General features: G+C 45.6%; 1 protein-coding gene across 1 annotated transcript; it reads right to left on the reverse strand.

Annotated features, from left to right (window-relative positions):
* Positions 1 to 8911: 8911 nt before the first annotated feature.
* On the reverse strand, positions 8912 to 21174 carry LOC110514102 (rhodopsin kinase GRK1-like). The gene is made up of 7 exons (XM_036951254.1): positions 19942 to 21174; positions 16387 to 16514; positions 15762 to 15919; positions 15393 to 15476; positions 13154 to 13278; positions 12164 to 12365; positions 8912 to 9463 (listed from the first exon to the last, which is right to left on the reverse strand). The coding sequence occupies exons 1-7, from the start codon at positions 20641 to 20643 to the stop codon at positions 9171 to 9173; spliced, it is 1692 nt and encodes a 563-aa protein (XP_036807149.1). The 5' UTR covers positions 20644 to 21174; the 3' UTR covers positions 8912 to 9170.
* Between the last annotated feature and the right edge of the window lie 1003 nt (positions 21175 to 22177).

Below are 22177 nucleotides of genomic sequence, written 5' to 3' on the forward strand. Positions count from 1 at the left end.
TAGGGGTAACGTCAGGTTAGGGGTAAGGGTTAGGGGTAACGTCAGGTTAGGGGTAAGGGTTAGGGTTAATATCAGGTTAGGGGTAAGGGTTAGGGTTAATATCAGGTTAGGGGTAAGGGTTAGGGGTAACGTCAGGTTAAGGGTAAGGGTTAGGGGTAAGGGTTAGGGGTTAGGGTTAATGTCAGGTTAGGGGTAAGGGTTAGGGTTAATATCAGGTTAGGGATAAGGGTTAGGGGTTAAAGTTAATGTCAGGTTAGGGGTAAGGGTTAGGGTTAATATCAGGTTAGGGGTAAGGGTTAGGGATTAGGGTTAATATCAGGTTAGGGGTAAGGGTTAGGGTTAATATCAGGTTAGGGGTAAGGGTTAGGGGTAACGTCAGGTTAGGGGTAAGGGTTAGGGGTAAGGGTTAGGGGTTAGGGTTAATGTCAGGTTAGGGGTAAGGGTTAGGGTTAATATCAGGTTAGGGATAAGGGTTAGGGGTTAAAGTTAATGTCAGGTTAGGGGTAAGGGTTAGGGTTAATGTCAGGTTAGGGGTAAGGGTTAGGGTTAATGTCAGGTTAGGGGTAAGGGTTAGGGGTAACGTCAGGTTAGGGGTAAGGGTTAGGGGTAAGGGTTAGGAGTTAGGGGTAAGGGATTAGGGGTTAGGGTTAATATCAGGTTAGGGGTAAGGGTTAGGGGTAAGGGTAAGGGGTAAGGGTTAGAGGTTAGGAGTTAGGGGTAAGGGATTAGGGGTTATGGTTAATGTCAGGTTAGGGGTAAGGGTTAGGGGTAAGGGATTAGGGGTTAGGGTTAATGTCAGGTTAGGGGTAAGGGTTAGGGGTAAGGGTTAGGGATTAGGGTTAATGTCAGGTTAGTGGTAAAGGTTCAGGGTTATCGTCATCTTAGGGTTAAGGGTCAGGGGTAAGGGTTAACTTCAGGTTAGGGTTAGGGGTAAGGGTTAGGGGTAAAGGTTAGGGGTAAAGGTTAGGGGTAAGGGTTAACGTCAGGTTAGGGTTAGGGGTAAGGATTAGGGGTAAAGGTTAGGGGTAAGGGTCAGGGGTTAGGGTTAACGTCAGGTTAGGGTTAGGGGTAAGGGTTAGGGGTAAAGGTTAGTGGTAAGGGTCAGGGGTAAGGGTTAACGTCAGGTTAGGGTTAGGGGTAAGGGTTAGGTGTAAAGGTTAGGGGTAAGGGTTAGGTGTAAAGGTTAGGAGTAAGGGTTGGGGGTAAAGGTTAGTGGTAAGGGTCAGGGGTAAGGGTTAACGTCAGGTTAGGAGTAAGGGTTAGGTGTAAAGGTTAGGGGTAAGGGTTAGGGGTAAGGGTTAACGTCAGGTTAGGGTTAGGGGTAAGTGTTAAAGACTCACCATGGGTCTTCGATTCTCTAGCAAATTAATTCCAACGATCCCTAAGAACGCTCCGAAACTCAGCTGGAGAAAGAGAGAAAGAGGGCACTTTATTTACAGAGATTGTTGACTTTCCACTCGAGGAGAGAGTTCAGTCAGTTGTTATGGTGATAACTGTTGTGCTAGAGGAGAGAGTTCAGTCTGTTGTTATGGTGATAACTGTGGTGCTAGAGGAGAGAGTTCAGTCTGTTGTTATGGTGATAACGGTGATGCTAGAGGAGAGAGTTCAGTCTGTTGTTATGGTGATAACTGTGGTGCTAGAGGAGAGTTCAGTCAGTTGTTATGGTGATAACTGTTGTGCTAGAGGAGAGTTCAGTCAGTTGTTATGGTGATAACTGTGGTGCTAGAGGAGAGTTCAGTCAGTTGTTATGGTGATAACTGTTGTGCTAGAGGAGAGAGTTCAGTCTGCTGTTATGGTGATAACTGTTGTGCTAGAGGAGAGCGTTCAGTCAGTTGTTATGGTGATAACTGTTGTGCTAGATAAGAGAGTTCAGTCAGTTGTTATGGTGATACTTGTGGTGCTAGAGGAGAGAGTTCAGTCTGCTGTTATGGTGATAACTGTGGTGCTAGAGGAGAGAGTTCAGTCTGTTGTTATGGTGATAACTGTGGTGCTAGAGGAGAGAGTTCAGTCAGTTGTTATGGTGATAACTGTGGTGCTAGAGGAGAGAGTTCAGTCTGCTGTTATGGTGATAACTGTGGTGCTAGAGGAGAGAGTTCAGTCTGTTGTTATGGTGATAACTGTGGTGCTAGAGGAGAGAGTTCAGTCAGTTGTTATGGTGATAACTGTGGTGCTAGAGGAGAGAGTTCAGTCTGCTTTTATGGTGATAACTGTTGTGCTAGAGGAGAGAGTTCAGTCAGTTGTTATGGTGATAACTGTTGTGCTAGAGGAGAGAGTTCAGTCTGCTGTTATGGTGATAACTGTGGTGCTAGAGGAGAGAGTTCAGTCAGTTGTTATGGTGATAACTGTGGTGCTAGAGGAGAGAGAGTTCAGTCTGTTGCTATGGTGATAACTGTGGTGCTAGAGGAGAGAGTTCAGTCTGCTGTTATGGTGATAACTGTGGTGCTAGAGGAGAGAGAGTTCAGTCTGTTGCTATGGTGATAACTGTGGTGCTAGAGGAGAGAGTTCAGTCAGTTGTTATGGTGATAACTGTGGTGCTAGAGGAGAGAGTTCAGTCTGCTGTTATGGTGATAACTGTTGTGCTAGAGGAGAGAGTTCAGTCTGTTGTTATGGTGATAACTGTGCACATCTTTTGACCAGAGTGGGCCCTGCATAGGAAATAGGGTGCCGTTTTGGATGCTGCCAGTGACTCACGGTGATGCCAGGGTAGTATCCAGCGACAGCCACGTTCCCGGTACGGGTGGCAGAGACCAGTCCCACCACCAGAACCACCACAGACAGAGACAACAGGGAGATGGTCACCCATAACGCTGTCCTCCGACGCTTCCTATACTGAACTGGAGGGAGGGGAGAGACAGAGAGAGACAGAGAGACAGAGAGACAGAGACAGAGAGACAGAGACACAGAGTGAGAGATAGGGAGATGGACCGCGAGAGAGACAGAGAGCGAGGGAGAGAGACAGAGAGACAGAGACAGAGAGAGAGAGAGAGAGAGAGAGAGAGAGAGAGAGAGAGAGAGAGAGAGAGAGAGAGAGAAAGACAGAGAGAGAGAGAGAGACAGAGACAGAGACAGAGACAGAGACAGAGAGACAGAGACAGAGAGAGGAGAAAAGGAGATGATGAGAAATACCATAATCAACTCCATGCTTATGATGTAGACAAACACACACTGAATTTGTCAATAGACCCTCATCCTTCTTGTCCATATAGAGTCAGACATTAGAGACAGAAAGGCTCAAACAAACCTAACTAGGTTTGACTCAGGACAGCAACAACAACACATAGCCATCCAGACAGACAGACATCCAGACAGACAGACATCCAGACAGACAGACATCCAGACAGACAGACAGACAGACAGACACCCAGACAGACAGAACCTCTATCTGCACTTTCCATTTCACACTGTGTGCAATTCTCCCTGCTGTAAACCTTCTGCTGATGATGCAGAGCAAGTTAAATACTTGATCATCTATTGGAGGCTATAAGCTGTGGGTGTCAGCATTACTGGATCAATTCATTATTTACATGAGATAAGGCAGATGCGGTGGTCAGAAACATTGGGTAATTGAATCATGACTTTACCTGTGGGGTCCAGGACATCTGTTGTTGTTTGTGGTGGTGGTTGTTGTGCCGTTGGCTGCTGCATTCTGCCGTAATTAAAGTCTTCAGGATACTAGAACAACAAACGGCCTAGTAGCCTTTCCCAAAGTTGGTTATGGGGTAGCCTAAAAACAGCATAAATCCACAGGCGAATGGACGAAACACTCCTCTTCGTCTCTATAGTATCCTGCAAGAGGCAATCCTCTCCGCCTCTGTTTTACAGCGTCCTTCCTCCCCAGCGCGCCCTGCCAGGTGACGGTCTCCTCTACGCGCCAAACTAGGAATCTGTCACATCACCTGTCGCGCGGGACGGACAGGTGGAGATCAATAATAACTCCAATGAAGAAGTGTCGAATCACGTGTAATAAAATAAGTCTCCCAAGTTTTCTCAGTAATGTTTTTGTCACCCAACACCGTCTGACGGTTGGGTTAGTTAGAAGATCCTCTCTCTGCCAACTTCGAGAACCGGACACCCTCTTCAACCGACGGCCTGTTACGAAAGATGCGCTGCAGCCACAGGACAAAGAAATATTCCTGCCTCTTTCTCACAATCGCCAGAGCCGTTGATGACGATGGCTTAGAGGTACCGTACATAATTTATGTATCTAATCAGTGCTGAATCGTTCGTGGAATATGGTAGATTCCGGTTAATTATTTATTTGGCAGTGACACTGAAAGTGTCTGGTGTTTAATCACGAAGATGACGTTAGGCTATCATTAGGTCCCATCCACATATGAGAAAGATCCAGAAACATTTCAATTTATTATACAGGTCACACATCTTGTTGATAGTCTTCGTCTAGTCGGGGACGGTCCGTTCCTGTCCCTGACACTGAGACAGTGAAATAAGTAGGTCCACTGTTTTAACCAAAGGAGGCCTGGAAATACCAGCCGGGACAAATGTATGATCTCTAATAGGCTGGTGAAGTCTCATCAGCCGACCAACTGTAAACCATCTGTCGATGTGCCGTTGAGCAAGGCACTTAACCCTAATTGCTCATTTAAGTCGCCCTGGATAACAGCGTCTGCTAAATTACTCAAATGTAAATGTAGAATATATATATATATATATATATATATTTTTTTTTTACATATATATACAGTGGGGAGAACAAGTATTTGAGACTGCCGATTTTGCAGGTTTTCCTACTTACAAAGCATGTAGAGGTCTGTAATGTTTTATCAAGGTACACTTCAACTGTGAGAGACAGAATCTAAAACAAAAATCCAGAAAATCACATTGTATGATTTTTAAGTAATTAATTTGCATTCACAAAAGGGGTCCCGGACCCAAAAAGTTTGAGAACCCCTGGTGAAGGCTACCGATATGGGTTGTGTAATACCCATAGAACCCCATCTACCACCCATAAACCCAAACACAACCCATAAACCCATCCATCCATCCATCCATCCACCACCCATAAACCCATCCTTCACCCATAATCCCACCCACCACCTATAAACCCATCCACCACCCATAAACCCATCCACCACCCATAAACCCCTCCATCCACCACCCATAAACCCACAAACCACCCATAAACCCATCCACCACCCATAAACTCATCTACCACCCATAAACCCATCCACCATCCACCCACCACCTATAAAACCACCCACCACCCATAAACCCATCCACCCCCCCATCCATCCACCCATAAGCCCATCCACCACCCATAAACCCATCCACCACCCATAAACCCATCCATCCATCCACCAGCCATAAACCACTAAACCACCCATAAACCCATCCACCACCCATAAACCCATCCATCCATCCACCAACCATAAACCCAACCACCACCCATAAACCCATCCACCACCCATAAACCCAACCACCATCCACCACCACCCATCCATTCATCCACCACCCATAAACCCATCCATCCATCCACCAACCATGAACCCAACCACCACCCATAAGCCCATCCACCACCCATAAACCCGTCAACCACCCATAAACCCATCCACCACCCAGAAACCCGACCACTACCCATAAACCCATCTACCACCCATAAGCCCATCCATCCATCCATCAGTTTCACATAGACAGAAAATGCCAGTATACTGTAGGTAATCAGACATCAACTCATTGCAGTAACACAATAGGCCTACATTACATATTTATTTTCTGTCGAAATGTTTATTTTAATGAATAAACACGATGATTTCTATGGTATAATTACACAGCCATTTACAGTTTCTCAAGTTCTATATAGACAGATCATTTTGTATTTAAACAAATGCACAGGAATTCATAAAACCCTGCTCAACAAGAGGTTCCTGTGTGGGAATCAGAGTGCTAGCACTCGGGAAAGCAACCTAAACAATATAGTATATTATACAATAAAGATAATAATAAATAATAAATATAATATATTGTACAATATAGAAAAAGCAAGAAAAAAAAATCACCCCCTGCAGACCCCTCCTCCCTGCAGACCCCTCCTAACCCCTCCTCCCTGCAGACCCCTCCTAACCCCTCCCCCCTGCAGACCCCTCCTAACCCCTCCCCCCTGCAGACCCCACCTAACCCCTCCTCCCTGCAGACCCCACCTAACCCCTCCTCCCTGCAGACCCCACCTAACCCCTCCTCCCTGCAGACCCCTCCTAACCAACTCATTCCCCGTGGTGCAACAAGAACATTTGAAAATATGTCATACTCACAGTTTTTTGTCACGCATATCTATACTGATATGTCACGCATATCTATACTGATATGTCACGCATATCTATACTGATATGTCACGCATATCTATACTGATATGTCACGCATATCTATACTGATGTCAAGCATATCTATACTGATATGTCACGCATATCTATACTGATATGTCACGCATATCTATACTGATATGTCACGCATATCTATACTGATATGTCACGTATATCTATACTGATATGTCACGTATATCTATACTTATAAGTCACGCATATCTATATTGATATGTCACGCATATCTATACTGATATGTCACGCATATCTATACTGATATGTCAGGTATATCTATACTGATATGTCACGCATATCTATACTGATATGTCACGCATATCTATACTGATATGTCACGCATATCTATACTGATATGTCACGCATATCTATACTGATATGTCACGCATATCTATACTGATATGTCACGTATATCTATACTGATATGTCACGCATATCTATACTGATATGTCAGGTATATCTATACTGATATGTCACGCATATCTATACTGATATGTCACGCATATCTATACTGATATGTCACGCATATCTATACTGATATGTCACGTATATCTATACTGATTTGTCACGCATATCTATACTGATATGTCAGGTATATCTATACTGATATGTCACGCATATCTATACTGATATGTCACGTATATCTATACTGATATGTCACGTATATCTATACTGATTTGTCACGCATATCTATACTGATATGTCAGGTATATCTATACTGATATGTCACGTATATCTATACTGATATGTCACACATATAAATATTGATAATTCACACACACACACACACACACACACACACATATATATATATATATATATATATATATATACTGATATGTTACACATATCTACTGATATGCCACCCATATCTATACTGATATGCCACCCATATCTATACTGATATGCCACCCATATCTATACCAATATGTCACACATACATATATATATATATATATATATATATATACATATATATATCTATACTGATATGTTACACATATCTACTGATATGCCACCCATATCTATACTGATATGTTACACATATCTACCGATATGAAAAGTGACATGTACAACTTAGTATTAAGTTGAGTATTATGAGTGACTCCTTACAGGGTTTATGATGTCATATCAGTATTTATTATCAAGAAACCAACATTGCTGTAACTCCATATTGGATTATGCATCCCAAGTGGCACCCTATTCTCTATATAGTGCACTACTTTTGACCAGGGCCCATGGCACCCTATTCCCTATATAGTGCACTACTTTTGACCAGGGCCCATGGCACCCTATTCCCTATATAGTGCACTACTTTTGACCAGGACCCATGGCACCCTATTCCCTATATAGTGCACTAATTTTGACCAGGACCCATGGCACCCTATTCCCTATATAGTGCACTACTTTTGACCAGGACCCATAGGCCTCTGACCGTAATTTGACAAGACCTTGTAGAGCATAAGAATATACAGTAGAACAGAGACATAAAATACTGGATGCTAGTTGGATTTATATCTGTCATTAAACTGATGTATATCTGAGAGACTTGTGATGGAGTGTGAAGAGAGGGGACAGAGAGAGCTACAGTCACTGCACATGACAACCAGATAAAACCAAGTGATGAGTTCTCCCCTATCTATCTAAATACATATATTTACATTTATATATATATATATATATATATATATATATATATATATACATACACACACACACACACACACACACACACACACACTGCATTGATGACATCACATTCCAAAAACAGCAAAAGACAAACAAGTAAAACAGAAACAGAGCGATGATATTTCTGTTATAATAAATAAAACATTACAGTGACTGTATTTAGTGGCTGGCTGTTAAAACACTATTCTGTCTGTTTGGTGAAGTACAATAAATTATGCATTTCACCAGTTGCCGTAGTAGCGAGTAAACAATGATTCTACTTCTATATCTAAAACCTCTTTTTTTTTTTACCCCTTTTTCTCCCCAATTTCGTGGTATCCAATTGTTGTAGTAGCTACTATCTTGTCTCATCGCTACAACTCCCGTACGGGCTCGGGAGAGACGAAGGTTGAAAGTCATGCGTCCTCCGATACACAACCCAACCAAGCCTCACTGCTTCTTAACACAGCGCGCATCCAACCCGGAAGCCAGCCGCACCAATGTGTCGGAGGAAACACCGTGCACCTGGCCACCTTGGTTAGCGTGCACTGCGCCAGGCCCGCCACAGGAGTCGCTGGTGCGCGATGAGACACCCCTACCGACCAAGCCCTCCCTAACCCGGACGACGCTAGGCCAATTGTGCGTCGCCCCACGGACCTCCCGGTCGCGGCCGGTTACGACAGAGCCTGGGCGCGAACCCAGGGACTCTGATGGCGCAGCTGGCGCTGCAGTACAGCGCCCTTAACCACCCGGGAGGCCCTCTAAAACGTCTTTTAACTTGTTCATTTTGATAAACATAATAATACATCATATATAATAAACTAAATAAACATTCCATCATTTTACAACCCATCCCATTCCATTAAATCCACATTAAATCCATCTCTGCCATTGGCCCAAGACTACTTCCTCCACTCGGCCGGCCAATGATATCCTTCCTAGAAATGATATTCATAAAGGGGGCGTTCTCGTGCTCAGGCGTTGCTCATGCCTGCCAGATCTGACAACGCCTGGATTGGTATTTTACTTACAGTATCAGCTAACCACGTTAGCTATCTGTCAGTCGATGCCACGGTCGATGATGTGGCACGCAGCCATTGGCTGATGCATGCAACGTCTGAGCAGGGGAACGCAACCAAAGAGTTCCATGTTCCCTACCCCTTGACCTCTGATCTATGACAGGCAGCAGGTGGAGGACTTCGGGGGCTGTTCCAGGATGCTCTCCCTGCGCAGGTCGTTGGGCAGCGCCCCCCCGACCCCCCAGAGGTTCAGCTCCCCGTAGATCCCCGTCTCGATCATCTCCTCCTGCCAGGGAATGGGGATGTTCCCCGAGGCGAACTCGTCAAAGAACTCCTTGTCGGGGTCGTCCAGGGTGACTCCCTTCACTGTTGAGAAAGCTCCGACGGCGTCCAGATCCTTGGCGTAGACCGTCTTGGAGTCGGGAACAAACGGAGGCACCAGGATCCCTGTCGGAGGAACACAACACCACATCCAGACAGTCATGGGACTGTTCATGGGAAACTGGCCACATGTCAGTTGTGTTGATTTACAGTTTGAAAGGAAGTTTAGCTGCATTGGTTATAATGGGTTTGAATAAGATTTAATCAAAGGATATATTGGGTAATGTGTGTATATTGGGTCATGTGTGTATATTGGGTAATGTGTGTATATTGGGTAATGTGTATATATTGGGTAATGTGTGTATATTGGGTAATGTGTGTATATTGGGTAATGTGTGTATATTGGGTAATGTGTGTATATTGGGTAATGTGTGTATATTGGGTAATGTGTGTATATTGGGTAATGTGTGTATATTGGGTAATGTGTGTATATTGGGTAATGTGTGTATATTGGGTAATGTGTATATATTGGGTAATGTATGTATATTGGGTAATGTGTATATTGGGTAATGTGTATATTGGGTAATGTGTGTATATTGGGTAATGTGTGTATATTGGGTAATGTGTATATATTGGGTAATGTGTGTATATTGGGTAATGTGTGTATATTGGGTAATGTGTGTATATTGGGTAATGTGTGTATATTGGGTAATGTGTGTATATTGGGTAATGTGTGTATATTGGGTAATGTGTGTATATTGGGTAATGTGTATATATTGGGTAATGTGTATATATTGGGTAATGTGTGTATATTGGGTAATGTGTGTATATTGGGTCATGTGTGTATATTGGGTAATGTGTGTATATTGGGTAATGTGTGTATATTGGGTAATGTGTGTATATTGGGTAATGTGTGTATATTGGGTAATGTGTGTATATTGGGTAATGTGTGTATATTGGGTAATGTGTGTATATTGGGTAATGTGTGTATATTGGGTAATGTGTGTATATTGGGTAATGTGTATATTGGGTAATGTGTGTATATTGGGTAATGTGTGTATATTGGGTAATGTGTGTATATTGGGTAATGTGTGTATATTGGGTAATGTGTGTATATTGGGTAATGTGTATATTGGGTAATGTGTGTATATTGGGTAATGTGTGTATATTGGGTAATGTGTATATTGGGTAATGTGTGTATATTGGGTAATGTGTGTATATTGGGTAATGTGTGTATATTGGGTAATGTGTGTATATTGGGTAATGTGTGTATTTTGGGTAATGTGTATATATTGGGTAATGTGTGTATATTGGGTAATGTGTATATTGGGTAATGTATGTATATTGGGTAATGTGTGTATATTGGGTAATGTATGTATATTGGGTAATGTGTGTATATTGGGTAATGTGTGTATATTGGGTAATGTGTGTATATTGGGTAATGTGTATATATTGGGTAATGTGTGTATATTGGGTAATGTGTGTATATTGGGTAATGTGTGTATATTGGGTAATGTGTGTATATTGGGTAATGTGTATATATTGGGTAATGTGTGTATATTGGGTAATGTGTGTATATTGGGTAATGTGTGTATATTGGGTAATGTGTGTATATTGGGTAATGTGTGTATATTGGGTAATGTGTATATTGGGTAATGTGTGTATATTGGGTAATGTGTGTATATTGGGTAATGTGTGTATATTGGGTAATGTGTGTATATTGGGTAATGTGTGTATATTGGGTAATGTGTGTATATTGGGTAATGTGTATATTGGGTAATGTGTGTATATTGGGTAATGTGTGTATATTGGGTAATGTGTATATTGGGTAATGTGTATATTGGGTAATGTGTGTATATTGGGTAATGTGTGTATATTGGGTAATGTGTGTATATTGGGTAATGTGTGTATATTGGGTAATGTGTGTATATTGGGTAATGTGTGTATATTGGGTAATGTGTATATATTGGGTAATGTGTGTATATTGGGTAATGTGTGTATATTGGGTAATGTGTGTATATTGGGTAATGTGTGTATATTGGGTAATGTGTGTATATTGGGTAATGTGTATATTGGGTAATGTGTATATATTGGGTAATGTGTGTATTTTGGGTAATGTGTATATATTGGGTAATGTGTATATATTGGGTAATGTGTGTATATTGGGTAATGTGTATATATTGGGTAATGTATGTATATTGGGTAATGTATGTATATTGGGTAATGTGTGTACATTGGGTAATGTGTGTATTATCATTTAGAGGAACTGGTGGCTCCTCTTCCTGACTGTCTCATCTCTTTTTAGTTAATCACATCGTTGATGATTCCACGTTTCTAAAACAGCCTTTGACGATGACGACACATAAGAGCAGAAGGTGATGCAGCAGGTTCTATTCCAAATGGCACCCTATTCCCTATATAGTGCACTACTTTAGACCAGGGCCCTATATAGTGGACTACTTTAGACCAGGGCCCTATATAGAGCACTACTTTAGACCAGGGCCCTATATAGTACACTACTTTAGACCAGGGCCCTATATAGTGGACTACTTTAGACCAGGGCCCTATATAGTGCACTACTTTAGACCAGGGCCCTATATAGTACACTACTTTAGACCAGGGCCCTATATAGTACACTACTTTAGACCAGGGCCCTATATAGTGGACTACTTTAGACCAGGGCCCTATATAGTGGACTACTTTAGACCAGGACCCTATATAGTGCACTACTTTAGACCAGGGCCCTATATAATGCACTACTTTAGACCAGGGCCAACAGATTATAGGGTGCCATTTTGGACGTAGCCCCAGTGATGCAGGCCGCACCTTCGTTCAGCTTCATCCAGTTGAGTTCGCTGAAGAAGGGGTGCGCTCGGAGCTCGTCGCAGGACCCGTTCTTGAAGCCCAGCCTCTGGTCCACCGTCTTGCACAGCAGCGCCTCGCAGATGGACTTGGCTTTCTCACTGAACTTCTCCGGATAGGCCACGGGGTCGTTCAGAATCCTCTTCTTCACTACTTTGTTCTCCACCTGAATGGATGACAGCCCATAGAGTTGGACAGAAGGCACATATATCCAAACCTCTATGTACCTCTTTGTGCCCTCTAACTAACTCTATGTGTTAGCCCTAGGTTAGGTTACACCTGACCAGCCCCACCCAGTACATAATTCATTAGCGTTACCTCTGTCAAGCCTCTGTGTGCGTCACACATGGCACAATATTCCCTGTTTAGTGCACTTCTGTTGACCAGGGACCATAGGGCTCTGGTCTAAAGTAGTGCACTCCATATGGAATAGGAGAGAATTTGGAATGGAGGTAGACAGATGTGAGCTGTGACTGAAGAAAGCAAGAGAGAGAGAGAGAGAGAGAGAGAGAGAGAGAGAGAGACACACACAGAGGAGAGAGACAGAAGGAGAGAGAGAAGGAGAAGGAGAGAGAGAGAAAGAGAAGGAGAGTGACAGAGAGAGAAGAGAGAGGGACAGAGAAGGAGAGAGAGAGAGAGAATGTACAGTAGAGAGAGGATAGTACGGAAGAGAGAGAGGGACAGAAGGAGAGAGAATGTACAGTAGAGAGAGGATAGTACGGAATAGAGAGAGAGAGAAAGAGAGAGGGATAAGAAGGAGAAGGAAGGGAGAAGAGGACAGGAGGGAGAAGAAGAGATGGAAGAGAGGAAGGTAGAAGAGGACAGGAGGGAGAAGAAGAGATGGAAGAGAGGAAGGGAGAAGAGGACAGGAGGGAGAAGAAGAGATGGAAGAGAGGAAGGTAGAAGAGGACAGGAGGGAGAAGAAGAGATGGAAGAGAGGAAGGTAGAAGTCACCTTCTCTCCTCGGGTTCTGAAAGGTCCCTTGGCAGCGATGAACTCATACAGCGTGACCCCAAGGGTGAAGTAGTCCACTGACCAGTCATACTCCTCCCCTTTCAGCAGCTCTGGGGCCATGAACCCTGCCGGGAAGAGGTCAAAGGGAACAGTAGTGTCCTCTGTCTACGTCTCAAACGGCACCCTATACCCCATATACAGTATATAGGCATCTACTATTGACCCCCACTTTATGCTACATTACATGCCAGGGAAGTAAGGACCGGTGAGATAGAGAGGAGAGGGGACAGTTAAGTACAGGTGTCTAGAGAAGGGAGGGGACATGTAAGTGCAGGTGTGATAGAGAGGGGACAGTTAAGGACAGGTGGGATAGAGAGGGGAGAGGACAGGTAAAGACAGGTGTGATAGAGAGGGGAGAGGACAGGTAAAGACAGGTGTGATAGAGAGGGGAGAGGACAGGTAAAGACAGGTGTGATAGAGAGGGGAGAGGACAGGTAAAGACAGGTGTGATAGAGAGGGGAGAGGACAGGTAAGGACAGGTGGGATAGAGAGGGGAGAGGACAGGTAAAGACAGGTGGGCTAGAGAGGGGAGGGGACAGGTATGGACAGGGGTCAGAGAGGGGGGAGGGGACAGGTAAGGACAGGGGTCAGAGAGAGAGGAGGGGACAGGTACAGTAAGTGGTTACAGCAGTGTGTCATGTCAGGGACAGAACAGTGAGTTGTCAGGGACAGAACAGTGAGTTGTCAGGGACAGTACAGTGAGTTGTCAGGGACAGTACAGTGAGTTGTCAGGGACAGTACAGTGAGTTGTCAGGGACACTACAGTGAGTTGTCAGGGACACTACAGTGAGTTGTCAGGGACAGTACAGTGAGTTGTCAGGGACACTACAGTGAGTTGTCAGGGACAGTACAGTGAGTTGTCAGGGACAGTACAGTGAGTTGTCAGGGACACTACAGTGAGTTGTCAGGGACAGTACAGTGAGATGTCAGGGACACTACAGTGAGTTATCAGGGACACTACAGTGAGTTGTCAGGGACAGTACAGTGAGTTGTCAGGGACACTACAGTGAGTTGTCAGGGACACTACAGTGAGTTGTCAGGGACAATACAGTGAGGGACAGTACAGTGAGTTGTCAGGGACACTACAGTGAGTTGTCAGGGACAGTACAGTGAGTTGTCGGGGACAGTACAGTGAGTTGTCAGGGACAGTACAGTGAGTTGTCAGGGACAATACAGTGAGTTGTCGGGACAGTACAGTGAGTTGTCGGGGACAGTACAGTGAGTTGTCGGGGACAGTACAGTGAGTTGTCGGGGACAGTACAGTGAGTTGTCAGGGACAGTACAGTGAGTTGTCAGGGACACTACAGTGAGTTGTCAGGGACAATACAGTGAGGGACAGTACAGTGAGTTATCAGGGACAGTACAGTGAGTTGTCAGGGACAATACAGTGAGTTGTCGGGGACAGTACAGTGAGTTGTCGGGGACAGTACAGTGAGTTGTCGGGGACAGTACAGTGAGTTGTCGGGGACAGTACAGTGAGTTGTCAGGGACAGTACAGTGAGTTGTCAGGGACACCACAGTGAGTTGTCAGGGACACTACATTGAGTTGTCAGGGACACTACAGTGAGTTATCAGGGACACTACAGTGAGTTGTCAGGGACAGTACAGTGAGTTGTCAGGGACACCACAGTGAGTTGTCAGGGACAGTACAGTGAGTTGTCAGGGACACTACAGTGAGTTGTCAGGGACAGTACAGTGAGTTGTCAGGGACACTACAGTGAGTTGTCAGGGACAGTACATTGAGTTGTCAGGGACACTACAGTGAGTTGTCAGGGACACTACAGTGAGTTGTCAGGGACAGTACAGTAAGTTGTCAGGGACACTACAGTGAGTTGTCAGGGACAGTACAGTGAGTTGTCAGGGACACTACAGTGAGTTGTCAGGGACAGTACATTGAGTTGTCAGGGACACTACAGTGAGTTGTCAGGGACACTACAGTGAGTTGTCAGGGACAGTACAGTAAGTTGTCAGGGACACTACAGTGAGTTGTCAGGGACAGTACAGTGAGTTGTCAGGGACACCACAGTGAGTTGTCAGGGACACCACAGTGAGTTGTCAGGGACAGTACAGTGAGTTGTCAGGGACACCACAGTGAGTTATCAGGGACACTACAGTGAGTTGTCAGGGACAGTACAGTGAGTTGTACTGTACAGGTGGGTTAAGGGAAGTGGTAGTGTACCTGGAGTCCCAGCATAGCCTTTGATATTGGTCTGGTTGTCCGCCAGCTCCACGGCCAGACCAAGGTCAGAGATACGCACGTTACCTGAGACAGAGAGAGCAAACATCAGGACGACAATGTCACACACACCTCCAACAAACGTCAGACATATTGTTAGCAGCCCAGAGTACGTCAGTGTCGACCCATGTCCTGTGTTAGTGTTTACAGTAAATTGACTTAAGTTGTGAAAGTGTATTGTAGGGAACTATGTACTGTGTGTGTGTGTGTGTGTTTGCGTGCGTGCGTGCGTGCGTGCGTGCGTGTGTGTGCGTATGTGCGTGCGTGCGTGCGTGTGTGTGCGTATGTGCGTGCGTGTGTGTGTGTGTTTACCTTCATTATCCAACAACACGTTCTCAGGTTTGAGGTCTCTGTAGATGATTCTCTTCTGGTGCAGGTGCTCCATACCCTGGATGATCTGAGCTGTGTAGAAACAGGCCCTCTGCTCATCAAACCCTGGGTTGTTCTCATCCACATTGTAGATATGATACCTGACCGTAGATTAGAGTGATGCTTTACAATAAACAATTGTAGATAGTCAGACATAAATAGAACCCTCCCTCCCCACACCCACCCAATAGGAGCAAACTATCTTACCTCAGGTCTCCTCCCTCCCTCCCCACACCCACCCAATAGGAGCAAGCTATCTTTCCTCAGGTCTCCTCCCTCCCCACACCCACCCAATAGGAGCAAGCTATCTTACCTCAGGTCTTCTCCCTCCCCACACCCACCCAATAGGAGCAAGCTATCTTACCTCAGGTCTCCTCCCTCCCCACACCCACCCAATAGGAGCAAGCTATCTTACCTCAGGTCTCCTCCCTCCCTACACCCACCCAGTAGGAGCAAGCTATCTTACCTCAGGTCTCCTTCCTCCCTACACCCACCCAATAGGAGCAAGCTATCTTACCTCAGGTCTCCTCCCTCCCCACACCCACCCAATAGGAGCAAGCTATCTTACCTCAAGTCTCCTCCATTCATGATGGTCATGACCAGACAGAGCTCAGTCTTGGTCTGGAAGGCGTAGGCCAGTGACACGATGAACCTGCTGTGGACACGTGCCAGAATTCTCTTCTCCACCATCGCACCCTAGTGGACCGGAGGGGAAAAGCACCCTATTCCTTATATAGTGCACTACATTTGACCAGGGCTCATAAGGGCTCATAATGCTCTGGTCAAATGTATTGCACTATATAGGGAATAGGGTGCCATTATATAGGGAATAGGGTGCCATTATATAGGGAATAGGGTGCCATTATATAGGGAATAGGGTGCCATTATATAGGGAATAGGGTGCCATTATAGGAAATATGGTGCCATTATATAGGGAATAGGGTGTCATTATATAGGGAATAGGGTGCCATTATATAGGGAATAGGGTGCCATTATATAGGGAATAGGGTGCCATTATATAGGGAATAGGGTGCCATTATATAGGGAATAGGGTGCCATTATAGGAAATATGGTGCCATTATATAGGTAATAGGGTGTCATTATATAGGGAATAGGGTGTCATTATATAGGGAATAGGGTGCCATTATATAGGGAATAGGGTGCCATTATATAGGGAATAGGGTGTCATTATATAGGGAATAGGGTGTCATTATATAGGGAATAGGGTGCCATTATATAGGGAATAGGGTGCCATTATATAGGGAATAGGGTGTCATTATATAGGGAATAGGGTGCCATTATATAGGGAATAGGGTGCCATAATATAGGGAATAGGGTGCCATTATATAGGGAATAGGGTGCCATTATATAGGGAATAGGGTGCCATTATATAGGGAATATGGTGCCATTATATAGGGAATATGGTGTCATTATATAGGGAATAGGGTGTCATTATATAGGGAATAGGGTGCCATTATATAGGGAATAGGGTGCCATTATATAGGGAATATGGTGTCATTATATAGGGAATAGGGTGCCATTATATAGGGAATAGTGTGTCATTATATAGGGAATAGGGTGCCTTTATATAGGGAATAGGGTGTCATTATATAGGGAATAGGGTGCCATTTGTGCCAAACCCTGTGTCTAAGGTCAGCACAGGACAGGCTGCAAGGTCCATCAGTTCATTCACATCACACAAGACAACCACACACTTATACGTAAGCACGTGTGATAACACGCCCAATACACACACGCCCAATACACACACGCCCAATACACACACGCCCAATACACACACGCCCAATACCCCGAGCAGGGAGGGATCTGCTCCATTTATAAACATGGCAGAGTTGACACGTATTGAATAAGGAGCTCAATCATCATTCTAATGCTGCAGCTATGGGGCTTATCACTGATTATATCATGGAGGACAGACACACTGCACAGCTCCTATTCATGGAGGACAGACACACTGCACATCTCCTATTCATGGAGGACAGACACACTGCACAGCTCCTATTCATGGAGGACAGACACACTGCACAGCTCCTATTCATGGAGGACAGACACACTGCACAGCTCCTATTCATGGAGGACAGACACACTGCACAGCTCCTATTCATGGAGGACAGACACACTGCACAGCTCCTATTCATGGAGGACAGACACACTGCACAGCTCCTCTGCTTCCTGCATCGGCACTTCGTGGAGGGATTAATGTCACTTCGTATCCACGAGTGATTTGACAGTCCAGAGTTCACACACCTTGTTTCCCTGGTAGACATCCGTGTGTAAACCAGTGATTTGACAGTCCAGAGTTCACACACCTTGTTTCCCTGGTAGACATCCGTGTGTAAACCAGTGATTTGACAGTCCAGAGTCCACACACCTTGTTTCCCTGGGAGACATCCGTGTGTAAACCAGCTGCCACTGTGGTCTAGAGGAATAGCTGGACCCCTGGGGTATTTTAATGAAATACCACTTGTATTTCATGTCGACTCTCTCCATTGCCACGACCCTGCCCAATATATCTCAATGTTCCCTGTTCGTTCAGTTCCACTCCAGACAGACCCTTACCCCTCACTGCCCAGAACGGACTACAGTCCAACACTTACATTCATCTCACTGGAGAGTACTGCACTATACTACACACTCACACACACACACACTCTCACACACACACACTCACACACACACACACACACACACACTCTCACACACACACACACTCACACACACACACACACACACACACACTCTCACACACACGCACACACACTCACACTCACACACACACACACTCTCACACACACACACACACACACGCATACACACGCACACACACACACACACTCTCACACTCACACTCTCACAAACACATGTACACACACACACGTGCACACACACGCATACACACACACACACATACATACACACACGCGCGTGCGCACAGACACGTACGTACACACACACACACAGTTTCACCACAGCCCAGACCACTCCTCTGTCTAGTCTATTTGTGGCATAGAACAAATCTACAGGGATGATCCTACATGGCACCCTATTCCCTATAATGGCACCCTATTCCCTATGAAGGGCCCTCCTTTTGACCTTGGCCCATAGGGATTTACAGGGAGTGGGGTGCTATTTGTGAGGAAGACATGTGGAAGGTGTGTTGTTGGGTAATAGTCCTGAATGAGGTTCTTATGTAGTGTGAAATCCCTGTGATAATCTGAAGGGCTGTGACACTCTGCTGAAGGTCAAGGCTGAAGGCTATGTACTAACGCCTGTGTGTGTGTGTGTGTGTGTCCTATGTACTAACGCCTGTGTGTGTGTCCTATGTACTAACGCCTGTGTGTGTGTGTCCTATGTACTAACGCCTGTGTGTGTGTCCTATGTACTAACGCCTGTGTGTGTGTGTGTGTGTCCTATGTACTAACGCCTGTGTGTGTGTGTGTGTGTCCTATGTACTAACTAATGCCTGTGTGTGTGTGTGTGTTCTCCTACGTACTAACGCCTGTGTGTGTGTGTGTTCTCCTATGTACTAACGCCTGTGTGTGTGTGCTCTCCTATGTACTAACGCCTGTGTGTGTGTTCTCCTATGTACTAACGCCTGTGTGTGTGTGTGTTCTCCTACGTACTAACGTAAGTCTGTTCCGTAATCGGCCCTCCTCCACTAAGCATCGCTTATCCTGGACAGATGCTCTGGATAAGTTGTCCTACGAGTGGTGTTCATCGTCCCCAAAACACAAACTTTATGAATTAAACTGTGAACTCTGTTTTGTCCGTCACACGCTTCTCTCTCTCTCTTCATCTCTCCCTATCTTCTTCCCTTTCTCTCTCTCTCTCTCTCTCCCCTTCTCTCTCTCTCTTCATCTCTTCCCTCTTTAAAGTGACTTCCTCAGAGCTCTCACACGAAACTCACATGTACTGAAACCAACACCTAACCCTAATGTATCAAGCCATCCACTGACACATAGCCATTTCCCTCCATGAACTACACTACCCATCAGGCACTCCTTCCTCTATTCCAATGGCAACCAATTTTGTCCTCCATTTTTAAGAAGTGAACTACAAATTCCACTCTATATAGTAGTAATACAGGTCTTGTGTCTCTCACCTCATATCCTTTCCTCTTCTTCAGCCTCTTCTTGTTGAGCTTCTTGCAGGCGTACAGTTTCCCCGTGGCCTTCATGGAGGTGGCGTGTACCTCCCCGAAGCCCCCCTTCCCAAGGACACGGAAGTCCATGAACCAGTCCTCTCCCGTGGGCTGCATCTCCAGCCACTTCCATTGGAGGAACCTCTTCAGGTGCATGCTGTCCAAGTAGAAGGTATAAGGGACCTCCTTGAGGAAGTCCAGTACGCTGGTCAGAGTCTCCACGAACAGATCGTCTCCGGCCTCCGCGTGCTTCTCCTTCACCTTGGTGATGTCGTTCTCCGGCAGGAACGGGCAGAAGTGTTTGGCGCTGGGATCCATGTAGCGAGAGAGCATCTTGGAGGCCTTCTTAACGCGGTCCTGGTCCTCGGCCTGGTTGTACTCCTCCACGTCCTTCCACAGGCGGCAGGGGCCTTTGTATTCGTTGTTGGCCTCCAGGAACTCCTGGAACAGACGCTTGCCGATGGGCTGCTCCACGCAGGCGGTCTGGAAGCCCAGGTCCAGAGTCTCCCTGAGGCCCTCGCACACCGTGATGTGAGGCAGCTTCAGGCGGGCGTGGTACTTCTTGTCTCGGTTGGCAGACGGGTTGGCTGTGCCGTCGAAGCTCCCGCGCGCCGAGATGTAGGCCGAGTTGGCCACCACCGTTGTCAAGCTGCCCATATCCATGGCGATGAAGGATGGAGGCAGAAACAAACAGAGAGAAATAAAGAGAGAGAGGAACAGAAGAGAAGCGCCGAGCTCCTCTGGGAAACAGATCAGGAGTGAGAATGAGAAAATCCCCAGACAACTCGTCTCGTCGTGGACACGGAGAGAAGAAGAGGGGGAGAGGTAAGGAGGAGGGAGAAGGACAGGAGTAAACAGAAGGACAGATGGCCGGATGACCAAAATGTTCACAGGAAATGAAAGGATTAGAGTTTCCCCCAGACTGTAGTGATTCAGTAGAGAGCAGAGGGGTGATCTGTCTGTTCTCTCTGTACCCCTGGAGCGCAGGATGCAGAGAGAGAGAGAAAGAAAGAGACACACAGGGAGCACTGATTCCCCTTACTGGGACCGGAGCAGACCTGAGACTGAGAGGTTAAGCCCCTGCCACGCACACACACACACACACACACATAACAGAGATCTGTCTGACTCAACACCTTTGTGTTCAGAGTTTATCCACTAACTCTATAATACCTTCCTTCCACTGCTACTGTGTTAAACCATGAGGAGGACAATAGGATGGAGAGAGAGAGAGAGAGAGAGAGAGAGAGAGAGAGATGGAGAGAGAGGGGGAGAGAGAGAGCGAGCGAGAGAGAGAGAGAGAGAGAGATAAGAAAAGAGTCAGAGTGGTAGCATTCATAAAAATTATATTTTATCCAGGTCTATGGAATGGTAGGTGATCCGGGTCTATGGAATGGTAGGTGATCCAGGTCTATGGAATGGTAGGTGATCCGGGTCTATGGAATGGTAGGTGATCCAGGTCTATGGAATGGTAGGTGATCCTGGTCTATGGAGTGGTAGGTGATCCAGGTCTATGGAATGGTAGGTGATCCAGGTCTATGGAATGGTAGGTGATCCAGGTCTATGGAATGGTAGGTGATCCAGGTCTATGGAGTGGTAGGTGATCCAGGTCTATGGAATGGTAGGTGATCCAGGTCTATGGAATGGTAGGTGATCCAGGTCTATGGAATGGTAGGTGATCCAGGTCTATGGAGTGGTAGGTGATCCAGGTCTATGGAATGGTAGGTGATCCAGGTCTATGGAATGGTAGGTGATGAGGGTCTATGGATTGGTAGAGAATTAATATAGAACATTATCACAGTTGAAAATGTTCCAAAATCATGATTTTAGAAGACATCCCATAATTCCATGGCAGCTCCCTGGACATATCATTTAGTTACAGAGCAGTAGAGTATCACACCAAGGTCCCTGGACATATCATTTAGTTACAGAGCAGTAGAGTATCACACCAAGGTCCCTGGACATATCATTTAGTTACAGAGCAGTAGAGTATCACACCAAGGTCCCTGGACATATAATTTAGTTACAGACCAGTAGAGTATCACACCAAGGTCACACAGCCTTCTTGGGTTCTGTTTGAGCAGCGAACACAGGGGATGTTGGGTGAGGTCACAGCAGGGTTGGCCCTGCCCCGCCCCCGTCTGTCCCTACACCCGGAGGCTGCCCTTATCACCACGTATAAAAGTCTAGTCCAAGG

This window comes from Oncorhynchus mykiss, chromosome 18, assembly GCF_013265735.2.
Source record: "Oncorhynchus mykiss isolate Arlee chromosome 18, USDA_OmykA_1.1, whole genome shotgun sequence".
In the NCBI taxonomy this organism is placed as follows: Eukaryota; Metazoa; Chordata; class Actinopteri; order Salmoniformes; family Salmonidae; genus Oncorhynchus; species Oncorhynchus mykiss.

What these genes read in the sequence shown, in the direction of transcription:
- LOC110514102 (XM_036951254.1), bottom strand. Translation starts at nt 20,643, where the DNA reads ATGGATATGGGCAGCTTGACAACGGTGGTGGCCAACTCGGCCTACATC. An exon ending in AGGCTATGCTGGGACTCCAG is followed by an intron (nt 13,279 to 15,392) that starts GTACACTACCAC and finishes TCTTCCCGGCAG; the next exon opens with GGTTCATGGCCCCAGAGCTG. An exon ending in TCAGAACCCGAGGAGAGAAG is followed by an intron (nt 12,366 to 13,153) that starts GTGACTTCTACC and finishes TCATCCATTCAG; the next exon opens with GTGGAGAACAAAGTAGTGAA.